Genomic DNA, 22,264 nt, shown 5'->3' with positions numbered 1-22,264 from the left:
GAGATGTTATAGAACTTGCAAGCTCACTTAATTAGGAACAAAGACAAAATTTAAACCCAGATAGTGTGACTTCAATATAGCTTTCAAATGCCATACCATCCACAAGAAAAGGCTATCCTGCCCTTCAGTGTATGCTATGGCTATTTGTTTAGCACGTGTCTCCCTCATTAGCATTGGAAGCTCTGCAGGAGTACAGACCATTTGTTCTCCAATAGCAGGTATTCTATAAATATTTTCTCAATATCCTCACACACTCACTCACTCCTGTCACCTGGTCCTGTGTGCTTCTCCCTAGAATGTGCATTTGTTGCTTTTCTTTGACCAAATAAAAAGCAACTCATGTTGGAAAGGCTTATTGTGGCTCACAGTTCAAGGACACAGCCCATTATGGCAGGAAAGGTATGGTGACAGGAACTTTGATTACACGTCAGCAGGCCAGGAAGCAGAGAAAGAAGAATGCATGCACACCCCACTTAGACACACCTACATGAGTAAATCTTACGTAATTCTAAAGTCAAGTCGCCAGTGAAGATTAATGATCATATGTGCTTACGTGGGTCCTGAACTTGGGTGGAAATGTATGTCAATGCATTTCTAAAGTGAAAGCTATTGGCAGATTCACAACCAGTCCAGAAATTAAGAGCTGCCTCAAATATTACTGGACCACTCCCATTCTCTCCTCAGGGTCCCCTCAACAAACACAGCAGCCACACATTGGAGTTCTTTTGTTTGTTTGTTTGTTTGTTTGTTTGTTCATTCGAGACAGGGTTTCTCTATGTAACCATGGCTATCCTGGAACTCTGTAGACCTGGCTGGCCTTGAACCTCTGTCTCCTGAGTGCTGGGATGAAAGGCAGGCTCCACCAGCCTGCACCTGGTTTTATATTCCCTTTGGAGCATGTCAGAAATTTGCTGCAAGAAGGGTACCATAAGCCTGCTTCTTCACCCTCCAGTGTTCTGGACCTTCTTCCCAACTCTACAGCAGTACAGCGTTCTGTTTGGGGTTTCCTTACCAGACACCAAGGTGGTTCTCACATTCTGACTCATGCAGTACCTCCAGCCTGCCTCTCCTCGGTGCGTAAAATTTCTGCTATCACGCCTCTAAATCCTGGCACTCCGGGGACAAAGGCAGGTGGATCTCTGGGTTCTAGGCCAACCTGGTCTACAGAGTGAGTTTCAGGACAGTCAAGGCTACATGGAGAAACCCTGTCTTAAAACAAAACAACAACAACAAAAACAAAACAAAAAGTTTCTGCTGTTTTTGAGGCTAAACTTAAATGCCTCTTTGGGGCTAGGTGGCCCTCCTCTGTGCCTCCAGAGGCTCTGCCTTCTCTCAACAAGGTGCACCAGACATTTGAACTGTAATTACCACACATCCTCTGTGTCTCCAACCTGGATGATTTTCGAGGTCGACTGCTTGTTTTGTTTCTTTTTACATGTCCCAAGCCTAGCATATGGGGCTCAGGTAAGGATTTGTTTAGTAACTCAACACACCAGTGACAACTGATGCCTCGTCCATGGATCCCAGACACTGTATGAAATGAATGAGTAATCGGAAGCTGGGGATAGTGATTAGGAAGTTCGAAGATGAATATAGGCGCCGCAGGCGCCATGACACCAGAACAGTAAATCCCTTCAAAGGGTAAATCAGAATTAAGATGAACGAGCCCTTTTTATCATGGCTGTCCCGAGGGAGGTTCCAGATCAGGACACACCTTCGAGCCAATAGCAGAGCTGATTAGCCTCCGTGGCTCCGCCCTCTCGGACGGGATGGCCCACTCCAGCTGCAAGACTACTCTTCCCAGAGCGCCTTGCGGCCGGGTGACGCAGGAACGGAAGTGAGGAACATGAGGTTCTAGGGCGCGAGGGAAGAGGGTTGCGGGGCCGAGGGGGCGTGCACGTGAATAAGTTGGCCGGATCTCTGGCATGGCCGAGGCCAGGAAGCGGCGGGAGCTGCTTCCCCTCATTTACCATCATCTGCTGCAGGCCGGCTACGTCCGCGCGGCGCGGGAAGTGAAGGAGCAGAGCGGTCAGGTAAGCGTCAGCGGGCCGAGTGCAAGATCTAGAGAGCAGTAGCCGGTGCTCCTCCGGGCCAGCGCGGGTCCGAGATGCTGGCCAAGGTGCAGGAGGCGCATAAAGCTCTGTCCTACCCCATGCAACTTCCACCTACCTCCCGGGACTCAGTTTCCCTATCGGTTCAGTGGGCGGGCCGGAACCTCTGATCCGACTCCTGCAGCTTTGTAATTCCCGCCCCGGTCCCGGTAGCGGCAAGTTTCAGTTTCCCTCGTCTCTGGCCACGTGGCTCTATGCAGTTTCCCTGGGGCACCCAGCTAGCCGCTGGTCTCAGGGTGGGTTGTCACTACTCTTGTTGGGAACACCGAATGGAAGGCCCCCTTAGTTGGTGATAAGGAATGCAGGGCATGCAGGCCTTTCCTTGGCTGTCTCCGGTTATGACAAGACCGGAACCCGTAATTTCAAAGTTTATTCATTTGTCAACTTTTAGTTTGGCCCTGAGGTACAGATGATGAAATAGGGGAGCCCAAGAATCACAAAAGTGATTACAGTTAACGTTGTATATTAAGCTGTAGAATGAGAGATTCAAGATACCAAAGAACATGGGTGGCTGAACCTTCGTGGAGAATATCAGGGCTGTTTCTCTGAGGATGTAGTAGTTGATTTGAGATCTCAAGGGAGATGGGTATGTAGAGTGCTGGCGCCAGGTTGGAGTGGGAATTCAGAGTGTCCTAGCTTCCTGAAAGTTTGCTGTGCCTGAGGTTGGAAATACGTGACTATGGAGTCTCCCAGAGAGATGGAGACAAAGCAGACAGGCTGGAATGATCCACGGGTAGTCTTCCCAGAATAACTGTGTAACTCACTGGTGAGATGGATATTGATCTGGTTAATCTATACTGCTTTGGCCACAGTGAAAACTGCAGGACTACTGGGTGTGGTAGTGCTCACCCTTAATTCCAGCACTCTAGAGGTGGATCTCATTTGAGTTCAAGGCTAGCCTGGTTATGCAGAATGAGTTCAAGGCTAGCCAAGGACTACATAGTGAGACCCTGTTTCAAAATCAAATGAATTTAAAGACCAAAGGTTGCTGGGTCCTAAGATGTTATCTATTGTATTCCTGACCTTTCCTAGACCCCAATGTCTTTCCCATTTGTACTCTGACTATATAATGGGCAGATGGGGGGGGGGGGCAGGACTACACAAACAAGAATGTCTACTCGCGTAAAAATAAGTTTGTGTCTTAGCATATCTACCTGGATTGTGGCAGATGCTGGCCACGATAAGGAGAGCAAGGGAGATATGGAATGTCAAACTCCAGTTACAACTAAAGTGTTTAGAGATGCCTTATGGAGAAGATGACATTGGAGTAGAGACTGGAAAAAAAAATGTAGAGATGAGCTATGTGGTTGGCAAGGAAGGGAGAGCATTTCAGTGACAAGAATGGCAAAGCCCTGTTAGGAACTTACCTTATTATGACACTCTGCCTGGGGTAGAGGAAAGGTAAAACTGACTGACTATAGACTGTACCACTCGGGCCTGACAGCAGCTCTTTCCACCTTACATTCATTGTGCTGTGAAGAAGGATCCTGAAGTTTGCAGAGATGAGCTCAGCCAGTGAATAGGAGCTCTCCCTGAAGCTACGCCAATCTGTTTAGGTGCTGGCTGTTCTTTCCTCTGTGTGTGGCTCTTTGTATTCCATTGGAGCACTTTGACTGCTTGGTCTTGATGTTCACACAGATTGTTCCTCATCCTAGGCCTGGATTCTTCTACCTGTTTTCTTCTGTTTTAACTATGACCCTAACACCTTTGGGCTCAGGCTCTTTCCAGGCATCCAGTAGGCTCCCTTATGTCACGCAGAAGCCTACAGGGTTTAGGCTAACTTGTGTTTTAGGGAAATTGATGAGCCAGGCCTTTGAAAACCATCTAAGGAGGTTAGGTAGGAGTTTCCATCCCTGGCATGTGCTAGGGATGCTGGGTAATGCTAGTCTGGATTATTTTAAGTGCCCTCCACTCAAAGGTGCCTTTTACCAATGTATCATATTGAAAGATTTGCAACTGGAACTGTTTGCCCTACTTGACTCTGGAAGGTTTTGAATGTTGCTGGTAAAACCAAGTAGACATCTAAGAGCAAACAGTATCTACCAGAGCAGCTGTTGCAAGCCCTAACGTCGGGGAGAATTAGGCCCAGGAGGAGGCCTTTTGGTCCGGGTATGTTTTGAAACTCTCTCTATTTCTCTACAGAAGAGTTTCCTGACCCAGCCCATCACCCTTCTGGACATCTATACGCACTGGCAACAGTAAGTCTAGTGGGAGGGAACAGGGTTACCCTAACTAATCATCTTTGCAATAAGCTAGTGTACTAATGTGGCCCAAAATATGTCCTAATAGCTCACTGTGGATATCCTTGTCACCTTCGTACGGTAGGCTGCATCACATGTGTGGGTATTTCTTTGTGTGTGGCTTTATTATAATGGGGGAAACGATGGAGCTTTCTTACCTTTTTCTTTTTTATTTTTTTGTTTTGTTTTTGAGACAGGATCTTACTATGTAGACCAGGCTGGCCTTGAACTAACAGAGATCCTCTTGTTTTTGCCTTCTGGGTCTAAAGGAGTGTGTTACCACACTCAGTGAGAGCTGGATCTCTTAAGAACAAAAGGTCAAGACTTTAATCCCAACACTTTAATCAGAGGTAGATGCCTGCTGATCTCTGAGTTCCAGGCTAGCCTGGTCACATAGTGAGATCCTGTCACAAAGAACAAGCAGAGAAAGCCAGGTGATGGTGCACGCCTTTAGTCCCACGTGTGGGAGGCAGAGGCAGATGGATCTCTGAGTTCCAGACCAGCCTTGTCTACAGAGTGAGTTCCAGGAAAGCCAAGGCTACTTAGAAAAACCTGTCTAGAAAGAAAGAACAAAAGCTTAATGATCAGTATGGTGGCCCACACCTTTAATCCCAGAAGCAGGAGGATCTCTGTGAGTTTGAGACCAGCTTGGTCTACATAGTGAGTTCTAGGACAGCCAGGACTACTGATACCCTGACTTTAAAAAAAAAAGCTTCATACTAGTGTGTTATTTACTGTCAACATTTATTAAGTACTTATGGAATGGAATTTCAGGACCTACGAATGGAGGTGCTATTAAAAAAGAGAAAGCTGGAAGTTAGGCATAATTGTACATGCCTCTAATCCCAGTATTTGGGAGGCAGAGGCAGGCAGATATCTGAGTTGCAGGCAGCTGGGGCTACACAGAGAAGCCTTGAACCTTGTCTGGGAAGAACAAAACAGTGCTGGGACTAAAGGTGTACGCCGCCGTCGCCTGGTTTGTTTCTTCCTTGGCACTGACATTGTAATCAAGGAGGCAGGCGTGAAGCAAGGGAGATGCTAGTGGTGGAGAGTACCAGTGAAAACAGGAGCCTGGCACCAGACAGGAGCACTTACCATCTGAGCTACCAAAAAGTGAGGCTGGTAGTGGATGTTCTGTCGTGACAGCTCTGATGCAGGGGATGCCAGGCTCTTGGGGAGGGCCAAGGCCAATGATAACCTTGCTCACCCCCCCCCATACTTAATTCTCCTCCGCTACTTGGCAAGCTCAGAGCACAGGGCATGCTTCGGTGCCCTCTCCGTCTTCCCCAGGTGTGTGGGTGTTACTGTACTTCCTTCCCCACCAAACTATATCTGAGCTGTGCCACACACTGTTTCCTGTATCTGCCCCATCTGTGATTGAGGGGTACAGAGTGAACCAAACATCTCACCCACCAAGCCAGTCTAGACTGGCGATTACCCATCAAGTCAAACCTAGAAACCAGCTAAATGGCCTTGAGCAACTTCTGTGACCTAGAATATTGTCATCTGTAAAGTGAACATTATTATCGCATTGCCTTGCGACACTCAAACACAGTAATCTGTTTAAATTCCTAAAACTGCCCAGTGAAACCTCTCCTGGTACTATCCACAGACACTATTCTCGATAGATCGGAGGACAAGCAAGAAGGGAAAATCCCAGCTCTTGTGAAACTTGAATTCTGTTGGAAAGAGAGGGTTGAAACAAACTGATACATGTAATAAAAGCTGCTTCTTAGGGCTTCCTGACAAGGGGCCTTCCTAGGAAGAAGCGGCCTGAGCAGCACATCCTAGACTGTCAAACCCAGCTGGGAAGAATGGGGCTGAGACAGTGATTTCCTGCAGGTGGGAGGGTGGGGTCAAAAGGTCAGGCGAGACTAAGCTATCTGACAGAAGACTTAACCGTTTACACACACTGTCTTCATCCTCTACACCCTCCTTTCTCCCAGACCAGTTCCATAAATCCTTTCTCCGGGTCTTGGGGGACTGTTGTGAGCTACTGTCCTCTGGGGCTGTTTGAAAGTAGTGGACTCCTCCAGAAAGCAGCCAGAAGATACAGAAGGAAATGAAACTAGATGGTCGGGTAGAGTGGGGGGGGGGGGGGGGGGGGGGGGGGGGTGAGGGCTGTCAGCAAAGATAAGATACTTTGTACCAAACTCAAGAGTTCAAGAAGGGAAGAGCATGGGAGGGGAGGAGGAAGCCTGCAAGGGCAAGAAGAGATCCGTAGGGCTGGGGTACATGATGTGAAGCTCACAAAAATCAAAAAGTTTAAAAAGTGGGGGGGAGGGGGGGGAGGGAGGGGCGGAGAACAAGTACACCACCTGTCTTTGTTAGGGTTTCTCTTGCTGTGATAAAACACCATGACCAAAAAGCAAGCTTAGGAGAAAAGGGTTTGTTTGGCTTACCCTTCCATTTTGCTATTCATTATTGAAGGCAGTCAGGACAGGGACTCAGAGGGCAGGATTCTGGATGCAGGAGCTGATGCAGAGACTATGGGGGGGGGGATGCTGCTTACTGGCTTGCTTAGTCTGCTTTCTTATAGAACCCAGGACCACCAGCCCAGGGATGGCTGTACCCACAGTGGGCTAGCCCCTTCCCCACCAATCACTATCCCTTACAGCTGCACCTCATGGAGGCAATTCCTCAATGGAGGCTCCTTCCTCCCTGATGACTCTAGCTTGTGTCAAGTTGACACACAAAACCAGATAGTGCACCAGCACAAGAGGACAATTCTAGGGTCAGGGGAACCTGGATGGTTCTGCACAGCCAATGGGCTCTACCAGTCACCTGATGGTTGTGAGCTGCTGCTGTTTTGGAACATTGTTGGCTGCCCATGGCACTGAGAAGGGTTAAAGTATGTTAGGAAGTGGGTAAAGATGCAGAACACAGGTAATTTCCAGTGTTGGTGTCTGTACCTAAACTCTCTGTGTGCCCTTTTCCTTTGAGGACTGAATAGATGTCTTCCCAAATCTCATGGATATGTCCTGTCTCTCCTGTCCTGAAGGACCTCAGAGCTTGGCCAGAAGCAGAAGGCAAAGGATGATGTCACACTGCAAGCCAAGAAGTCCCGGGTGTCAGACCCCATTAGCAGCTCGGAGAGCTCGGAGGAGGAGGAAGAAGAAGCAGAAACTGAAACTGCCAAAGCCAGTAAGAACCCTCCTTGCTAGGTGCTGTGTGGGGTTGGGGCCCACCTGGACAGTTGTGGGGTGCTAGTCTGCTCCACATCAGGGTACCCCTCCAAATCATCCTTTAGTGTAAACCCAGAAAAAGTGGAGCTTTTCAGAGGGAGGTTGAGGAGTGCCAGGAAGCCCTTCCTTTGTGGCAAACATTGTGACCCCAAGCTCTGAGGATCCAAGGGTGAATCCTAAGATCCCGGAAGGCCACAAGTGGTGGTGCACACCTTGTAATCTCAGCACAAAGACAAGTGAATCTCAGAGTCTACATAGTAAATTCCAGGCCAGCGAGAGTTGCTGATTGTTCTAGTTACTGTTCTATTGCTACGAAGAGACACCATGAGCAAGGCAACTTTTATAAGAGGAAGCATTTAATTGAAGGGCTTGCTTACAGTTTCAGAGGATTAGTCCATGATCATCATGGCAGCAGGCGGGCAGGCATGGCACTGGAGCATTATCTGAGAGGTTATATCCTGATCTTCAGGCAGCAGGCAAAGAGCCAGAGACTGAGGTTGGTGTGAGCTTTTGAAACCTCCAAGCTCACCCCAGTGACACACCTCCAATAAGGCTGCGCCTCCTTATTCTTCCTAAACAGTCCACTGACTGGGAACCGACATTCAGATATATTCTCATTCGGACCACCATACTGATCTCCCTCTTATTTTGCCAGTATGAGGTAGATGTGGTAGCAGAGTGACCTAGTGTGGGCTCTTTGGCCTCTTCTCTCCTTGCAGAAGCTATAATGCTGTACCCAGCAATTGCTGTGTCTCTGTCTTGTGGGCATCATATTGCTTACATAGAAGACAGTTCCTTGATTTTTTAAAATTTATTTGTTTATTATGTATACACTGTTCTGTCTGCATGTATGCTTGCACAAAAGAGAGCACCAGCTCTCCTTATAGATGGTTGTGAGCCACCATGTGGTTGCTGGGAATTGAACTCAGAACCTCTGGAAGAGCAGGTAATGCTCTTAACCTCTGAGCCATCTCTCCAGCCCCAGTTCTTTGATTTTTAAGTAGGTTTTCTGATTATAAAAGAAATGCAGGATTCATTATAAATTTTTCATTACAGAACACTTGAAAATTGTTACAAGGGAAGGTGGAGAAAATCGCCCACATTCTTGCCACCTACAATTCCACAGTGCTGTCTTTCATCTTTTCTTCCTATGTGTGCTTTGCCATCTTGATCTTAAATTACAAATGCAAAACAGGTCCAGTATGTATACAGAAGCATGCAGAAGGAAAATGCAAGGATTGCTATTCTCATCCCCATCACTTCCTACCCATTTCTCTTCTTGGGCAGCCAATAAGCCTGCCCTGTTGCTTCCTGTCAGACAGGTGTCCATCTGTGTGCATGTAAATGGACCCACATCCTACTGCAAACAGAAATGGCAAATGTTTGTATTGTCTAGGTATTTGGTGGTATTTAGTTTTTAGAAGTATCTTTTATTTATTCTTTGACAGTTTCATACATGTGTATGATATGTTGCTCAAACACACACCTGACTCCTTCAGGGTGCCCCCAGTCTGTCCTCCTGCTTAATACCCTTTTTGTTGTCGTGATCAGCCTGCTGAGTCCAATTATTGCTGCCTGCTAGGATGCTGCCTGCTAGGATGCTGCCTGCTAGGATGTTGTGTAGGTAACTGTAGCTACAGTGAGTTCATGAATATGACCTTAAGACAGCAGTTCACCAGCTTTTTTTTTTGAGACAAACTTTCGCTGTGTAGCCTTGGCTATCCTGGAACTCTAGACGAAGCTGGTCTCAAGCTCAGAGATCATCTGCTTCTGCCACTGCCTCCCTGGGCACTGGGGTTAAAGGCATGTGCTGCCACTGCAGCTGCCGCCACCACCCAGCAGCTCTTACATTCTTCCTACCTGCTATCTTCTAATGTTTCCTGAGCATTTTGGCCTTGATGTGTATCCCATTTAGGGCTGAGAGCTCAGTAGTCACTTAATTCTGAACAAGCTATGAGTCTCTGCACAGCTACTCCAGAAAGGTGAGTATAGATGTATATATTTAGTTGTAATTTGACATGTCCTAATAGCAAAACAACAGTAGTCAGTCCCATCCCATATGACCCCCCCCCTCACCCCAGCCTACAGTCTCTATCTAGCCAGTAATCAGTTTCTAAAGCTGTGGTCATGGACTGACTTATAATTGACTTTTTACATTTTGGATTTTGTTTCAGTTCACGCTTTTTCTGTTTATTCTTAGTTCTTCTTGAGACCAGGTCTTATATGTAGCATAGACTGGCCCCAAGCTCAGGAAGCTCCTGCCTTATCTTTTGTTTGGTTGCTGGCAGATAGGCACATGCCACCACATCTGGCTCAATTTAAGAGTCCTCTTTGAAGTATTTGTGTACAGCATGACAGGATGTCAAGCATTCTCTTCAAAGTAATGTGTGATGGGGAAGGGGAAATCAGACAGTAGGTGAACTAAGATTGGCCACAAATTGATACAAAGTTATAATAAAGCCTGGAGTTAAGGTGTTTTTAGCATACTTCGGAATATTTTGAAAACTTCGTGCTGGTTAAAAGAGTGTTAAAGTGCCAGGAAATGAATTTTATCCTGCCATTTGTTTCAACAACTCTTCCTTTAATGATAACTTCTTTCCCTGAATGCCCGAGATCTGAGGTACTGTTCCCTAGAAGCACTGATAGTCTGAATCTCAACTTCTTCAACTAGGCCCAGGCCCGGGTGGAATTGGTCAGCACCATTTCCACCAAGAAATCACTCAGCTTCCACATAGCTTTCTCTGTGGCTTGGGGCTGGCTACCTTAACCGCTGCCCTGCCTGCCGGTGACTGTCAGGACTGAGGGTTGGCACCCTATGCAAAGAGTACTCGCCAGAGTCGGGCATGTTTCGTGGTAATGCGGTAGGATCGTAAGCCCGTCCTTTCCCTCTCGGGACCTCCTGATCTCATGCCATGGAGCAGCTGGGAATCTCTCAGGGGTGCAGACACAGGAAGCATGCTGATGCAGCGCAGAGCTCTTCCTCTGGGCTGAGCCTCAGGTCTTCAGTAAGCACCAAGCAGTCAGTACCAATAGGACTGATAGATGGCGTGAATTGTGCTCATCATTCTTAGATGAGAAGAGCCCACCTTGCTCACAGTGTTTGTGTCTTGCAGCCCCAACACCAACATCTGTCAGTTCTTCAGCCAGGGCTGCAAATTTGCCATCAAGCATGAAAGAAAAGGTGAGTTATTTCTTATCTGTGGGAGTTGTATCCAGTAGAGCAGAGTCTGCTGTGTGAACCTCGACTTGTCTCCAGGTGTCTATGTCCACATCTGTTTGGGCCCCAGGTGCCTATTCTGTAAAAGAGAAGTGATACCTCAAACCGCCTGCACTTGGGCAGGTGCCTTCTCCTCCCTTCCATGCTCACTGTTCACTGAGAGCTCTTCTCCGGTACCTGGTATATACTGCAGGCTCTGCTAGGCAAGGGAAGGCCATCATAGATAAGTGTTTGTGCACTGTACACATTTTCCAAATTAGAAAGTACTTAAAAAAATATTTGGCAGTAATCCCTAACACTGTTGCAGACACATAAATGATTATGTCACCCAAACCAGGAGATAGCAATAATATGTAAAAGTAATGATGAAGTAATAATAGTAACACAGTGAACTATTGCTTAGTACAAAGCAGGAATTGCTGTGGCCCTGGAATGGTATCTCTCAATGTGTAAAAGGCATCTTTGGCCCACTGTAAAGGTGGTAGGACAAATCAGTTGGCTGTTAAAGGCCAGAGCTGACTGCTTTTAGGCTAGGCGAGGAGGTGGGAAGCATAAACTCAGACAGGTCGGAAATGGCCGTTTTAGGCCCATGTGTAATGGGGGTTGGGGGCTATGCTTTTCACATGTTCTGTCATGACAGAGTGCTCATCTCTCTCATACTCTGTAGGCAAAGACCAAGATGGCCAACAAGATGGTGAACTCTGTGAAGCAGCCTGTATCAGCAAAGGCAGTGGTCCACCTGCTCTCTGGGAACTCACCCAAGAAGTCGGTAGAGCCCTCGGCAAGCACAGTCTTGGCCTCAGAAACTGAGGAGGAAGGCAGTGCCCAAGTCCTCGGAGCCACTGCCAAGCCTGGTGAGAGACCCGCAAAGTCTGGGGCAGGGAGGCAGGCTAAGCCCTGCTGTGCTGTACTCTGGGGCATTCTGACTGCAGGTCTGTCTCTGTGGCAGGCAGGGTCCTACACCAACATGAATTTCCTCCTTTGCTGACCTCCTGGGTTAGCTGCCCAGACAATAGATGGGCTTTCTAGAGGGTGGCATTTCCTGGCCTCTCTCTGTGGCGGGTTATAGGGACCTCTGGCCACTTGGAAACTAAATGAAAAGCCATAGATCTTTTCCATTTCTTATGGAAAACAGGCTTTTGCCCAGCCTGTCCGCCATTTCCCAACCTGATAGCACATAGTGGCTTGATTAATCATCAGGTACTGCTAGCTTTACCAAGACATGCAAAAATGGGCAGTGAAAGTCACTGCTTCAGCTAGGGGTTTGGAGTTAGGGCAGATACCTGACCCTATACAGGTGAGAAATGTGTGCTGCCTCGATTTGACTAGCAAACTGTCATGGAGGCTCTGGGAAGGGAGGTGAGTGTGGGAAGGGTCCTCAGTCCTCTGTGTCCGTCCTCAGGAACAGTGTCAACGGGCCAAGTCAGCAGTTCCAGTGAGGATACCTCCAGCTCAAGTGATGAGACAGATGTAGAGGTAATTGCCACCCATCCCCAGGCATCACGCTCTTTTGACCCCTGACCCTCCCGGAAGCCTTGCTGGTGTTCAGATCCCAGTGGCCAGTTATCAACCCAGCAGGTGTATCAGCAACTGGAAGGTTACAGCCAAGGCTAGGCAGATGGGGAGTGAAGAGCACAGTACTGCTCAGAATAGGCTGGGCATTTGGGACCAGTGCTATGAGAGGGGCCCACCTTCCTGGGTTGTAGGCATGAAACACTGGGAGAGGAAGACCCAGAGCAGAGACCTGAGTAGGAGTGTAACGGACATGTGGGTTGGGGGCAAGGCACAGAAACAGGTGGAAGGAGCTTCTGTTTCTAAAGCATGTGGTTCTGCAGTTTCTTACATGAGGATTTGGAATGTGATACAAGATGAAGTTAGACAGGGCAGGGCCTCAATCCTCTGTCTGAGCTGGCAAGTCAGTGTAGGGGTCAGGGGTTATCATACAGTCATTGAGGGGCTGCCACAGGGTTTCAAGCACCCTGTGTTTATGAGGTGGCCTGGCTTACATTTAAAAAAGATTGGTCCTGTGGCCTGGACCAGAGGAAGATGTAAAAGTAGTGAGGCCCACTGGAAGACTGTCAGGTAACAGTGACAGGGTGCCAGTGGCAGAAACCAAGATGTTCCATTAGAAATATAGCCATCCTGAAGCCCAATACAAAGCCATAAGCTTATGTAAAACATGAGGGTGTTTGTATTCCAGTTGTTGGATCTTGGGTATGAACTTTGTAAATTACAGTGCTGTATCACAGTATCAAAAAGTTGGACAATTTAGAGGGGGCCAGCAGCAGCCAGGGATAGACTAATACAGTGCATAGGCCCAGCAAACCCAGTGGCCTAGTGAAGACTGAGCCATCCCCATCTATCCAAGACTTGGCTATAGGCTGCGCCTTGCCTTCCATCTCACTGTTGGGCCCTGAGTATAAATAAGGCATAGGGCTCCTCTGGGTACCTTCACTCCAGGCCTTGCTCCTGGAAATCCAGCATCTGTGTAGTCAGCATTGGTAGACCAGAAGTCAGTGTGGAACTTTGGCAGCAGTGAGGTGTTTTTTGGGAAGAATGTGGTACCGTAGGGTCCTGTGGGGCATGAGATACAGAATAGAGCAGGTGCTGACTGACCTACCAGCTACCTTAGGCATGTTGGGAGGAACACTAAGGAATTGTCCGGAAGAAGCTCATGCCAGTGCAAATGTCAGGGTCTTCTCCCTGGATAGCTACCACAGTCAGGTGTTTCTTAGTTGGAGGGGCCTTTCAGGATGGACCTCGTATGTCAGTAGGTAGACAGGCATGATGGCTGAGTTCTGTCCCACAAATAGCTAGTGGCCCTGTTATAAACTTTTGTGCTGCCCTTGAATGATCTGTGCCTTTTTGGGAAAAGGGTATTAGATTCTGTCTGCCTCTGGGAGATGGAAAAGAGTATGCTTTTAGGAAGGGGTTTGTATTAGTTACTTTTCTGTTGCTAAAAATGACCCCTATAGGCTCATATATTTGAATGCCTGGTCACCAGAGAGGACCTATTTTAAAGGATTAGAAGGATTAAAAGGTGTGGCCTTGTTGGAGGAATTCTACCACCACTGAGGGTGGGTTTGAGGTTTCAAAGGTTTCTAAAGCCCATGCCAGATTTCCCTGCCTGTGGATCAGGATGTAGCTCTTAACTACTCCACTGCCATTCCTGCCAGCATGCCACCATGCTCCCTGCCATAATGATAATGGACTAAATCTCTGAAACTGTAAGCAAGCCCCCAATTAAATGCTTTCTCTCACAAGCTTTGCCTTGGTCATGCTGACTCTTCACCAAGGCAAAGTATAAAAAAGTTTAATTGGACTTATGGTTTCATAAGGTTAGAGTCCAAGATGGCAGAACAAAGGCATAGCGGCAGGAATAGCTGAGGGCTCACATACATCTTGATTCACAAGCAGGAGGCAGAGAAAGAAAACACTGGGCATAACACGAGTCTTTTGAAACCTCTAAGCCTGTCCCAGTGATATACCTCCAACAAGGCCACATCTCAACATTCCCTACCAGCTGGGAACCAAGTATTCAAACATGAGCCTTTGGGGCCATTGTCACTCAAACTGCCACAGAGCTTGACACCCCCTTGACAGCATAGGGGAAATGGCTCCTCATTTGCTGCTTCTGTCTCCTGCTTCTAGGTGAAACCCTCAGTAAAACCAGCCCAGGCCAAAACTTCTCCATCCCCCGCCAAGGAGCCTCCAGCAAGAACAGCCCCAGGCCCCACCAAGTTAGGGAATGTGACACCCGTGCTCCAAAAAGGAGCACCTACTACCCCAGGGGGGGCAGCACAGGCGGAAGAGTCTGAGAGCAGCGAGGAGGACTCTGAGGATGAAGACGAGCCCTCTGCTGGGACGCCCCGCCAGGTGAGCCCCGGGAGGGCTATCCCTTGGCCTGATGACTAAGGCCTCTGATAGCCACTGAGTAAGGGAGTGTTCCTGCTCAAGAGGATGATTCTAGAGTTTGTGGAGAGGGAGAAGAGCCAGGGCAAGTTGAAGAACCATGGCAACTGGGCAGGGGCCTCCAGTACCTGTGGAAATGACCCTTTGGGCCCACAGTGCAGCAGAATGGCTAATTCTGGGGCTGTTGCGTTTTGTCAGAACTCCACACCAAACTGGTCAGTACATAAAAGTTTGACAAGGATTGCTGTAAGCTCAATCCATCTTGCTTATATAGAGAGAGGTGTGAATTAAGTAAATAGGTCAATCATAATTAAATTAATTAATTTCAAATTTCATTTTTTAGTGTAAGTGCTTCAAATTGCATTACAGTGGCTACAGGGAGAAGAGTCCATTCAGTGGTGGTAGTAAAATTAACTATTCTTACAAATTACTTTTAATTCTTTTGAGTCCACATAGAAGTTTATCAAAAGAGGGCTTTAGTAAATAAGAATTTTCTAAACATAATATATAAAATATATCATACTAATATCCAATCCATTGGTTAAAGAATTTTTTCCTGGTTATGTTACTTATCCTGCCCAGAATGAGTCAATCCCTGATGTAGGGGTCCTCTGTTTTGATAGCTATAATTGTAATGGGTTTGCACTAGCCGGCACCACCAACCTACCTTGTTTTTATGTGACTAGAGGTAATATTTCTAAAAGAAAAGTAAATAGGGTTGAGACATACAATCTGTGGCCAAGAAGACAAGCAATCAAAGTTAATTCTTCAAAATGGAATATTATTCCACAGCTACAGGCTCCAGTTCATTACCACGTGGAGCTGGACGCATTCAAGGTTATTTATGTGACCCAAAATACACAGAACAGTGAAACATCAAAGGGACTCTTGACCCCAACTTTCTCCATGGGAAATGAATCATGTTTGAAATTATGAAAGCTAAAAGTAAAAAGACAAACAGCCCTAAACTACACCTACTCTGGTGATTATATTATTTGCCTTGGTTTCCATGTGTGGCCAGTGTAGTGCCGTCCTCAGCATGGCTGCTAGGAAGAGACCTGGGGTTGTCTTCATTTTGAGTCAGCCTCCCCATAGCCTAGGCTGCTCTAACTTAGACTCTTCCTGCCTTGGCCTCCCAAATTCTGAGGTTACAGGCATGTGCTAATCATGCTTTCTTAAGTTACTTTTCTGTTGCTTTGAAGAGACACCATTACAAAGGCAACTTATAAAAGAGAATTTAATTGTGTGCCTACAGGTGTATGACCATTATGGTGGAGAACATAGGAGTAGGCAGGCAGGCATGGAGCTAGAACAGCAGCTAAAAGCCTCTAACTGATCCACAAGCAGAGAGAAAGCTACCTGGGGATGGGATGGGCATTTGAAACGTGAAAGCCAGAGATACACCTTCTCTAACAAAGCCATACATTCTAATCCTTCCAAACAGTTCCACCCACCAGGGACCAAGTGTTCAGACACACAAACCTATGGGGGCCATTCTCATTCAAACACCACCCTCACCCCAGCAAGTCTTGGGAAGTTTTAAGTGCTAAGTTCTCTCGTTAACTTTTCTAGACAGACTAGACTGAGTAGGCAAATGCTAGAGAGGGTCTACTCTGTTCCTTTTCTGTGGGTCAGATAGCAATCTCATGTCCCTGAACACATCCTGGAACAAGCAAAAGACTAGAAAGCCTTCAGAGTTAGAACAAGGAGGCAGGTGTGAAGGGAGTCTGTGCTCAGGACTTGGGGGAGGTGGGGTTCGTGGCAATTATTGAAATGTTAAAGAAGGGTTGGTTGACAACTTAAAGTGGCCAAGGAAGGACCCAGAAGGAGATATATGACTAAAGACCTGAAGTTGAAGGGTTCAGGGAATGTGGTTGGGTACTGAAGCTCTGAGGTAAGTTACAGGTCTGCAGCCCGGCCTACTTGGGACTGTGTCGTTGGCATTGCTTCATATCTGAAGAGACAAGCTGAATGCAGCTTGTCTGGACTGCTTACCCCTCCACACAGAAGGTCTTAGAAGGCCCAAAGCTATTTATTTTCTAGGTAATTTAGGGCCTAGTGGACAAGTTCTTTATGAGAAGACAGGGCCTATGGCCATTCTTCTAAGCCCTAGAGGCAATGGTGAGCCTTTGGCTGAGAACAGTAGGGAGAGTGAATGAAAAGGAGGCTGCTGTGGGAACAGGATTTAGAGCCGTGGTTCTCTACCTTCCCAGTTCTCAACCTTCCCATTGCTGTAACCCTTCAGTACCATTCCTCATGCTGTGGTGACCTCCAACCATAAAATTATTTTTGTTGCTACTTCATAACTGTAATTTTGCTTTTGATATTCAGGATATCTGATATGTGACCCCCAAAAGGGTTGCAACCCACAGGTTAAGTTGACTAAGAATTGGTATGCTGCTTACCACAGGAAGACCCAGGAAGCTTGACTTCCCTTTTTCCATGTTCAGGCTGCCCCTGAACATCTCCCTTTGCATACCCCTTCTCTGCCCTGAACCCGGACAGCTATGTAATTGAGCTAGCCAGACTCAGAGGCCAATGCCTGTGCCCACAGAGCAGACTGCCAGCTAAGAATTTAACCACTGTGTGCTGGGGCTGTCCAGAGCCAGAGTGAAATCCACTATACTGGTGTCACTGGGAGCTGAGGAGGTTTCTGGTGCTCTGGCACTGAAAGCATATGGAACTGGAGGGCTGGGGTGGCTAGGATACCAGTGACAGTGAGGAGGGAAATCAATGTCGAAAAAGCCTTTGGGGTTTTTCTTGTTGGATCACCAGAGCACCTTAGAAAGAAGGATGAACTGTTTCTGCTCTTTCACCAGGCAAAGGCCCCTGAAAAAGTTCTTCATGCCAGAACTGCCTTAGTTTCTGCCAAGGGAATCTCTGGGAAAGGGCCTATCTCGGCATCACCAAGGAAGACTGGGCCCGTAGCCACCCAGACCAAGGCAGGAAGGCCAGAGAAGGATATAGAGAGCAGCAGCGAGGACGATTCGGACAGTGAGGATAACGTGCCAGTTGCTGTGACCACTCCTCAGGTGAAGCCTGGGAAGGGAGCATCTCAACCTAGACCTGGAAGGCCACTGGCCCCATCTCCCGAGCTGGTCCCGGCCCCTGTTCTTACTGATAATGCTGTCAGGTTTTTGCACACATCTGCCTTCTAATCCACTCCTCAATTTCTCACACCAGGCAAGGCCTTCGGTGAAGAACCTTCATGTCAAAAGTACCTCAGCCCCTGGCAAGGAGTCCTCCCAGAAAGGGGCTACCCCAGTTACTTCTGGGAAGACAGGGCCTGTGGCAGCCCAGGCCCAGGCAGGGAAGCCTGAGGACTCAGACAGCAGCAGTGAGGAGTCAGAGAGTGATAATGGGAAGACGCCAGCAGCTGTGACCCTAACCCCAAGTCCTGCCCAGGTAAGGCCAGGGAGCCTTGTGCCCTGCCTCGTAAGACCTACATGCTGTAATCCTCACTTTTCAGAACCAGGGCGTCTTTCCCTGATCTTTCCCTTTGTCACTCACAGGTGAAACCTGTGGGTTCACAGGTCAGACCTGCTTCCACTGTCAACCTGGGGTCATCAGGAAAAGGCGCCCACCTAGCATGCCCTGTGACAGCAGGGTCAGGAGCTCCCCGGGTCCAAACTGGAAAGGTAGAGGAGGACTCAGAGAGCAGTGAGGAGTCCGACAGTGACGGGACTATGACCCCAACTAAGGTAAAGCCCTTTCAAGGTCTCAGCACTGGAGCCTATGTGGCCTGCCAACCCCAAACCCTTCACCCCAGGTTCTGCCGTCTAGGTCTCTAGTTGCTGCGTGTATCCTTCATGTGGCTCCCCACTTATCTCACGTGTCTCATTCCAGGCAAAGCCCTCAGGGACAAGGGCTACCCCTACACTCCCTCAGAAGGCAGGGCCTGTGGCCAGCCAGGTCAAGGTTGAAAAGAGCAAAGAGGACTCGGAGAGCAGTGGGGAGTCGACTGACAGCCAAGAGGCAGCACCGGCAGCCTCTGCTACAGCTCAGGTGGGGAACCAGAGAAGAGAAGCAACGTGGTCAGCCTGGCCCGCCCTAATCTGGAACCCCTCCTCTCAGGATTATATGGGTTCCAGTTGGTAGGGAGGCCAAGGAGCTGCATCCCAGAACGAATGTGGCCCATGAATCCAGGAGGCTCTTTCAACCTTTGGCTGCACTTTCTCCACAGGCCAAACGAGCTCTGGAAAAACAGATAAAGGCTTCTCCTAGGAAAAGCACTGCCACCATCCCTGCGTCTGCCACGGGAGTAAGTACCTCATCCCATTGTAGGGCAGGAGCAATGACCTCTGCAGCCAGCCTGTCAACCCCAGCTCTAGCTAAGGCTCTTGGAGTGAGAGGGGATCAGAAGGAACCACTCCTAGCACCATGTGAGGCCTGCATTTCCCCAGCTGGGCTCACTCCTAGCCCCCATGACGTTTTTCAGGCTCCCATGAAACCTTTTCTTCCTCTTGTCATTCTAGGGGAAGTCTGTGGGGAAGGGCCTCCAAGGGAGAGCTGCCTTGGGACAAAAGATGTCCCCAGTGCGCCCTGGGAGGACAGAGCCCTCAGTTGCCCAGGCCAGAACGACGGCTCAGGAAAACTCAGAGAGCAGTGAGGAGGAATCCAGCAGTGAGGATGAGGATGAGACCCCAGCACAGGTGAGGGAGGGAGGAGCCAGCCTGGACCACGACTGAGGAGGGTTCACCTAGGGCTGCTTTCAGCACTGGGAGCAGAGTCCTGGGGTTTGGGCTCAAATGGGCCTCAAGGTTCCCTGTCCTCTGTTTCCTGAGCCCCTGAGCTCTGATTCCACAAATCTAGGTGTGTCCCACATAACTGTGCCCATTGCTGCTCTGGCCAGGAGTTTCATGGTTTGGGCCTTCAGGAAGGTCCCACCTGAAGCAGGGTGTGATGATTTACTCTATTCCAGCAGGATAAGGTGGTGCTGTTTGGGGGTGTGCGGTGGGGCTAGGTAAGCATGGCACCTCAGATATCTTAAGAGGAATGCCATGTCAGTGAGGAACTGAAAGTCACCTGGTGAAGTGGAGAAAAACTCTTCCGTCAGAGAAGCAGCCTGCACAAAAGCCAAAAAAGTTGGCTTGGGTAGCACCACGAACAGGTTAAATAGCAGAAGCCAGGAGCCAGGTTACCCAAGTTCAAATCCAGCTCTGCATCCTGATGAATGATGCTACTCCTGGGGCCTTGGCTACACTCCTGTCTGTCAGAAATCCACCCTTGTAGATGTGGGCAAGCTCTGCCCTCAGCCTAGGAACCTGCCTTCTTGGCAGTGGGCTAGGCTGCTGGTGGCAAAATTGAGAGGCACACTACCTGGCTCAGGAGTCTCCCTCTGGCTGAGGCTGTAGCTCAGTGGCAGAGTGCCTGCCTACCATGCATGAAGCCCTGGGTTCCATCCCCAGCACAGGACTCACTCTGGAATGATTTTTCCTTTGTACTGGTCCCTGTAGCTTTGTATGAGCTGGATACCCTGACAGGCATCTTGAGAATTTTGTAGGCAGTAGTTAAGATGAGGTTACTTAGCATCTGGAGGGATGTTGCTCTTGCAGAAGACCTGGGTTTGGTTCCCACACGGTAGCTGGCAACCATGTGTAACTCCTATCCAGGGGCTTTGACCCCTCCTCTAACCTTCACAGACACTGGGCATGAAGGTGATGGATGCATAGACATTTGGGCAAACTCATCCACATAAATATGTCTTCAAGGGTGGGTGGGTGAGATTAATCAGAGAGAAAAACGTGGAGTAATGTTTCTGTCTTGTCCTGTTAACCTCCTACTTACTCCGTTCCTAATTGATGGACTGAGATGAGCTGCTTGAGCTCCAGCTTCCTTGGCATTTTAAAAGGGAAAGGAAAGACAGGTTTCCGCTTTATATGGAATTCAACTTCCATTCCGTCTAGAATTTGATGACATGGCCCCCAGCTGAAAGGGAACCTAAACGCATGTGTCTGGGTCGGGTTATACTTAGCTGGCTTCACAGTGCTGGATTGGAGGGTGTGATAGTGCCACTTAGACTAGTTAAACACAAAATCTGTTTACACTTTGCAGAAATAAAATGTGTTTTATTATACTCGTTTTATAGATATGAAGGTGATGCCTAGTAAGGTTGAGTGGCTTTTTTTTTTTTTTTTTTTCTTCGGAGACAGGTCTCACTGTATAGTATAGCCTTGGCCGTCTTGGAATCCATTCTGTATGTAGACTGTGCTGGTCTTAGTCTCAGGGATCCACCTGCCTCTGTCCACCCCCTCATCCCCTGAGTGCTTGGGTTAAAGGCATGTGCCACCACACCTGGCTTAAATGACTTCTTAAGCTCACATTGCTGTTAGCTGGAAGGAGGAGCTAATATCAACTCCCTGTCTACAGCATCAGTATTTGATTATTGCTCTATTGCAGGTCACCTTTGACCTTCCTAATTTCCTTACTTCTTTCTAGGCCATGCCGATTGGGAAACATACCCCGGCTAAAGCCAACCCACCGCCCACTAAGGCATCTCCAGCCAAAGGGCCAGTATCTGCATCTGGAAAAGTGACCACTATAGCTGCTCCAGCCAAGGCAAGTAGGACCAGAAACCACAAAACCACAAAGTTGGGATAAATTCTAAAAGGGGATCCAGCCGTGATTCAGCAGAGACCACACTCTGTACATGAGGACACTGGGTTGTATTGCATTTCGTTGTATATTATAGCCACACCCTAGTAGAAGCTTGACCAAGAAGGACCCACCCTGTCCTCTTCCTCCTCCAATACCATTGCCACCTGTCAATTCAGGGAAAACCACCTGGGAGTACTGTTCAGAAAAGCGCCATCTCTGCAAAGGACCAGCAGTCTGTGCTGGTCACTGGAAAAGCAGGGGCCCTAGCAATCCGAGCACAGACGGCCCCCATGGCGGGAGCAGGGAAGGACTCAGACAGCAGCAGTGAAGAGGAGTCTGACAGTGAAGAAGAGAAGCCAGCCCAGGTACCCAGGTGGAGCTGGGGTTAGGATACAATATGTTTTGGCCCAGGCCTGTAGGCATAGCTTTGAATGCCTCAGCATCTACCTGGTTCCTCTAACTCTCTCCCTTTTCTTTCTCCAGATAAAAGCTGTGGGGAAGACCTCTCAGGTCAGAGCTGCCTTAGCCCCTGCCAAGGAGCCCCTTGGAAAAGGAGCCCATCCAGGAACCCCCAGGAAGACAGGGCCTGCAGCTACCCAGACCCAGACAGGGAAGACGGAGGAATCAGAAAGCAGTAGTGAGGAATCCGACAGTGATGGGGAGATGCCATCAGCCCAGGTGAGGTCTGCCAGGCCTGAGAGCCACTGTTAACAAGTCTTTAGTCATAAACTGATCTTGGCCTGGTGAGAAGGAAGAGGAGCGGGTAGAAGTTCTAACTCCAGGATCCCTTGTGCCCAGGTACCCCCCTGCCAAGTCCCTGGATGAAATGTGTCCTAACTTTCCAACCAAGGCCATCCTAGGCACTCCTGCAGCTTGCAGGGGCTCCACAGCACTGGACACAGCAGTCCCATGCAAGCTGAGGCAGGTTCTGCCAAGGTATATGAGGCTAGCCTGCAAAGATAGCCCTGTCAGAGAGTCACAAGGAAGCCTGGGGTAATGGTA

General features: G+C 48.5%; 1 protein-coding gene across 4 annotated transcripts in view; it reads left to right on the top strand.

Annotated features, from left to right (window-relative positions):
• The first annotated feature begins 1,832 nt into the window (after positions 1 to 1,832).
• Tcof1 (treacle ribosome biogenesis factor 1) overlaps positions 1,833 to 22,264 on the top strand; it is a 32,134-nt gene continuing 11,702 nt past the window's right edge. For all 4 annotated transcript variants that reach the window (XM_055622747.1, XM_055622748.1, XM_055622746.1 and 1 more), the window contains exons 1-16: positions 1,833 to 2,033; positions 4,254 to 4,309; positions 7,353 to 7,495; positions 10,650 to 10,717; positions 11,421 to 11,607; positions 12,156 to 12,229; positions 14,405 to 14,629; positions 17,485 to 17,697; positions 17,849 to 18,070; positions 18,178 to 18,366; positions 18,512 to 18,670; positions 18,849 to 18,926; positions 19,141 to 19,317; positions 21,104 to 21,223; positions 21,439 to 21,627; positions 21,746 to 21,940. In XM_055622747.1, the coding sequence (XP_055478722.1) occupies positions 1,926 to 2,033; positions 4,254 to 4,309; positions 7,353 to 7,495; positions 10,650 to 10,717; positions 11,421 to 11,607; positions 12,156 to 12,229; positions 14,405 to 14,629; positions 17,485 to 17,697; positions 17,849 to 18,070; positions 18,178 to 18,366; positions 18,512 to 18,670; positions 18,849 to 18,926; positions 19,141 to 19,317; positions 21,104 to 21,223; positions 21,439 to 21,627; positions 21,746 to 21,940 (2,403 nt within the window). In that variant the 5' untranslated portion in view covers positions 1,833 to 1,925. The remainder of the gene's footprint in view (positions 2,034 to 4,253; positions 4,310 to 7,352; positions 7,496 to 10,649; positions 10,718 to 11,420; positions 11,608 to 12,155; positions 12,230 to 14,404; positions 14,630 to 17,484; positions 17,698 to 17,848; positions 18,071 to 18,177; positions 18,367 to 18,511; positions 18,671 to 18,848; positions 18,927 to 19,140; positions 19,318 to 21,103; positions 21,224 to 21,438; positions 21,628 to 21,745; positions 21,941 to 22,264) is intronic.

Source organism: Psammomys obesus, unplaced genomic scaffold (genome assembly GCF_907164565.1).
Source record: "Psammomys obesus unplaced genomic scaffold, mPsaObe1.curated_primary_1811, whole genome shotgun sequence".
Classification (NCBI taxonomy): Eukaryota; Metazoa; Chordata; class Mammalia; order Rodentia; family Muridae; genus Psammomys; species Psammomys obesus.
This window is presented reverse-complemented; position numbering and strand designations above follow the sequence as displayed.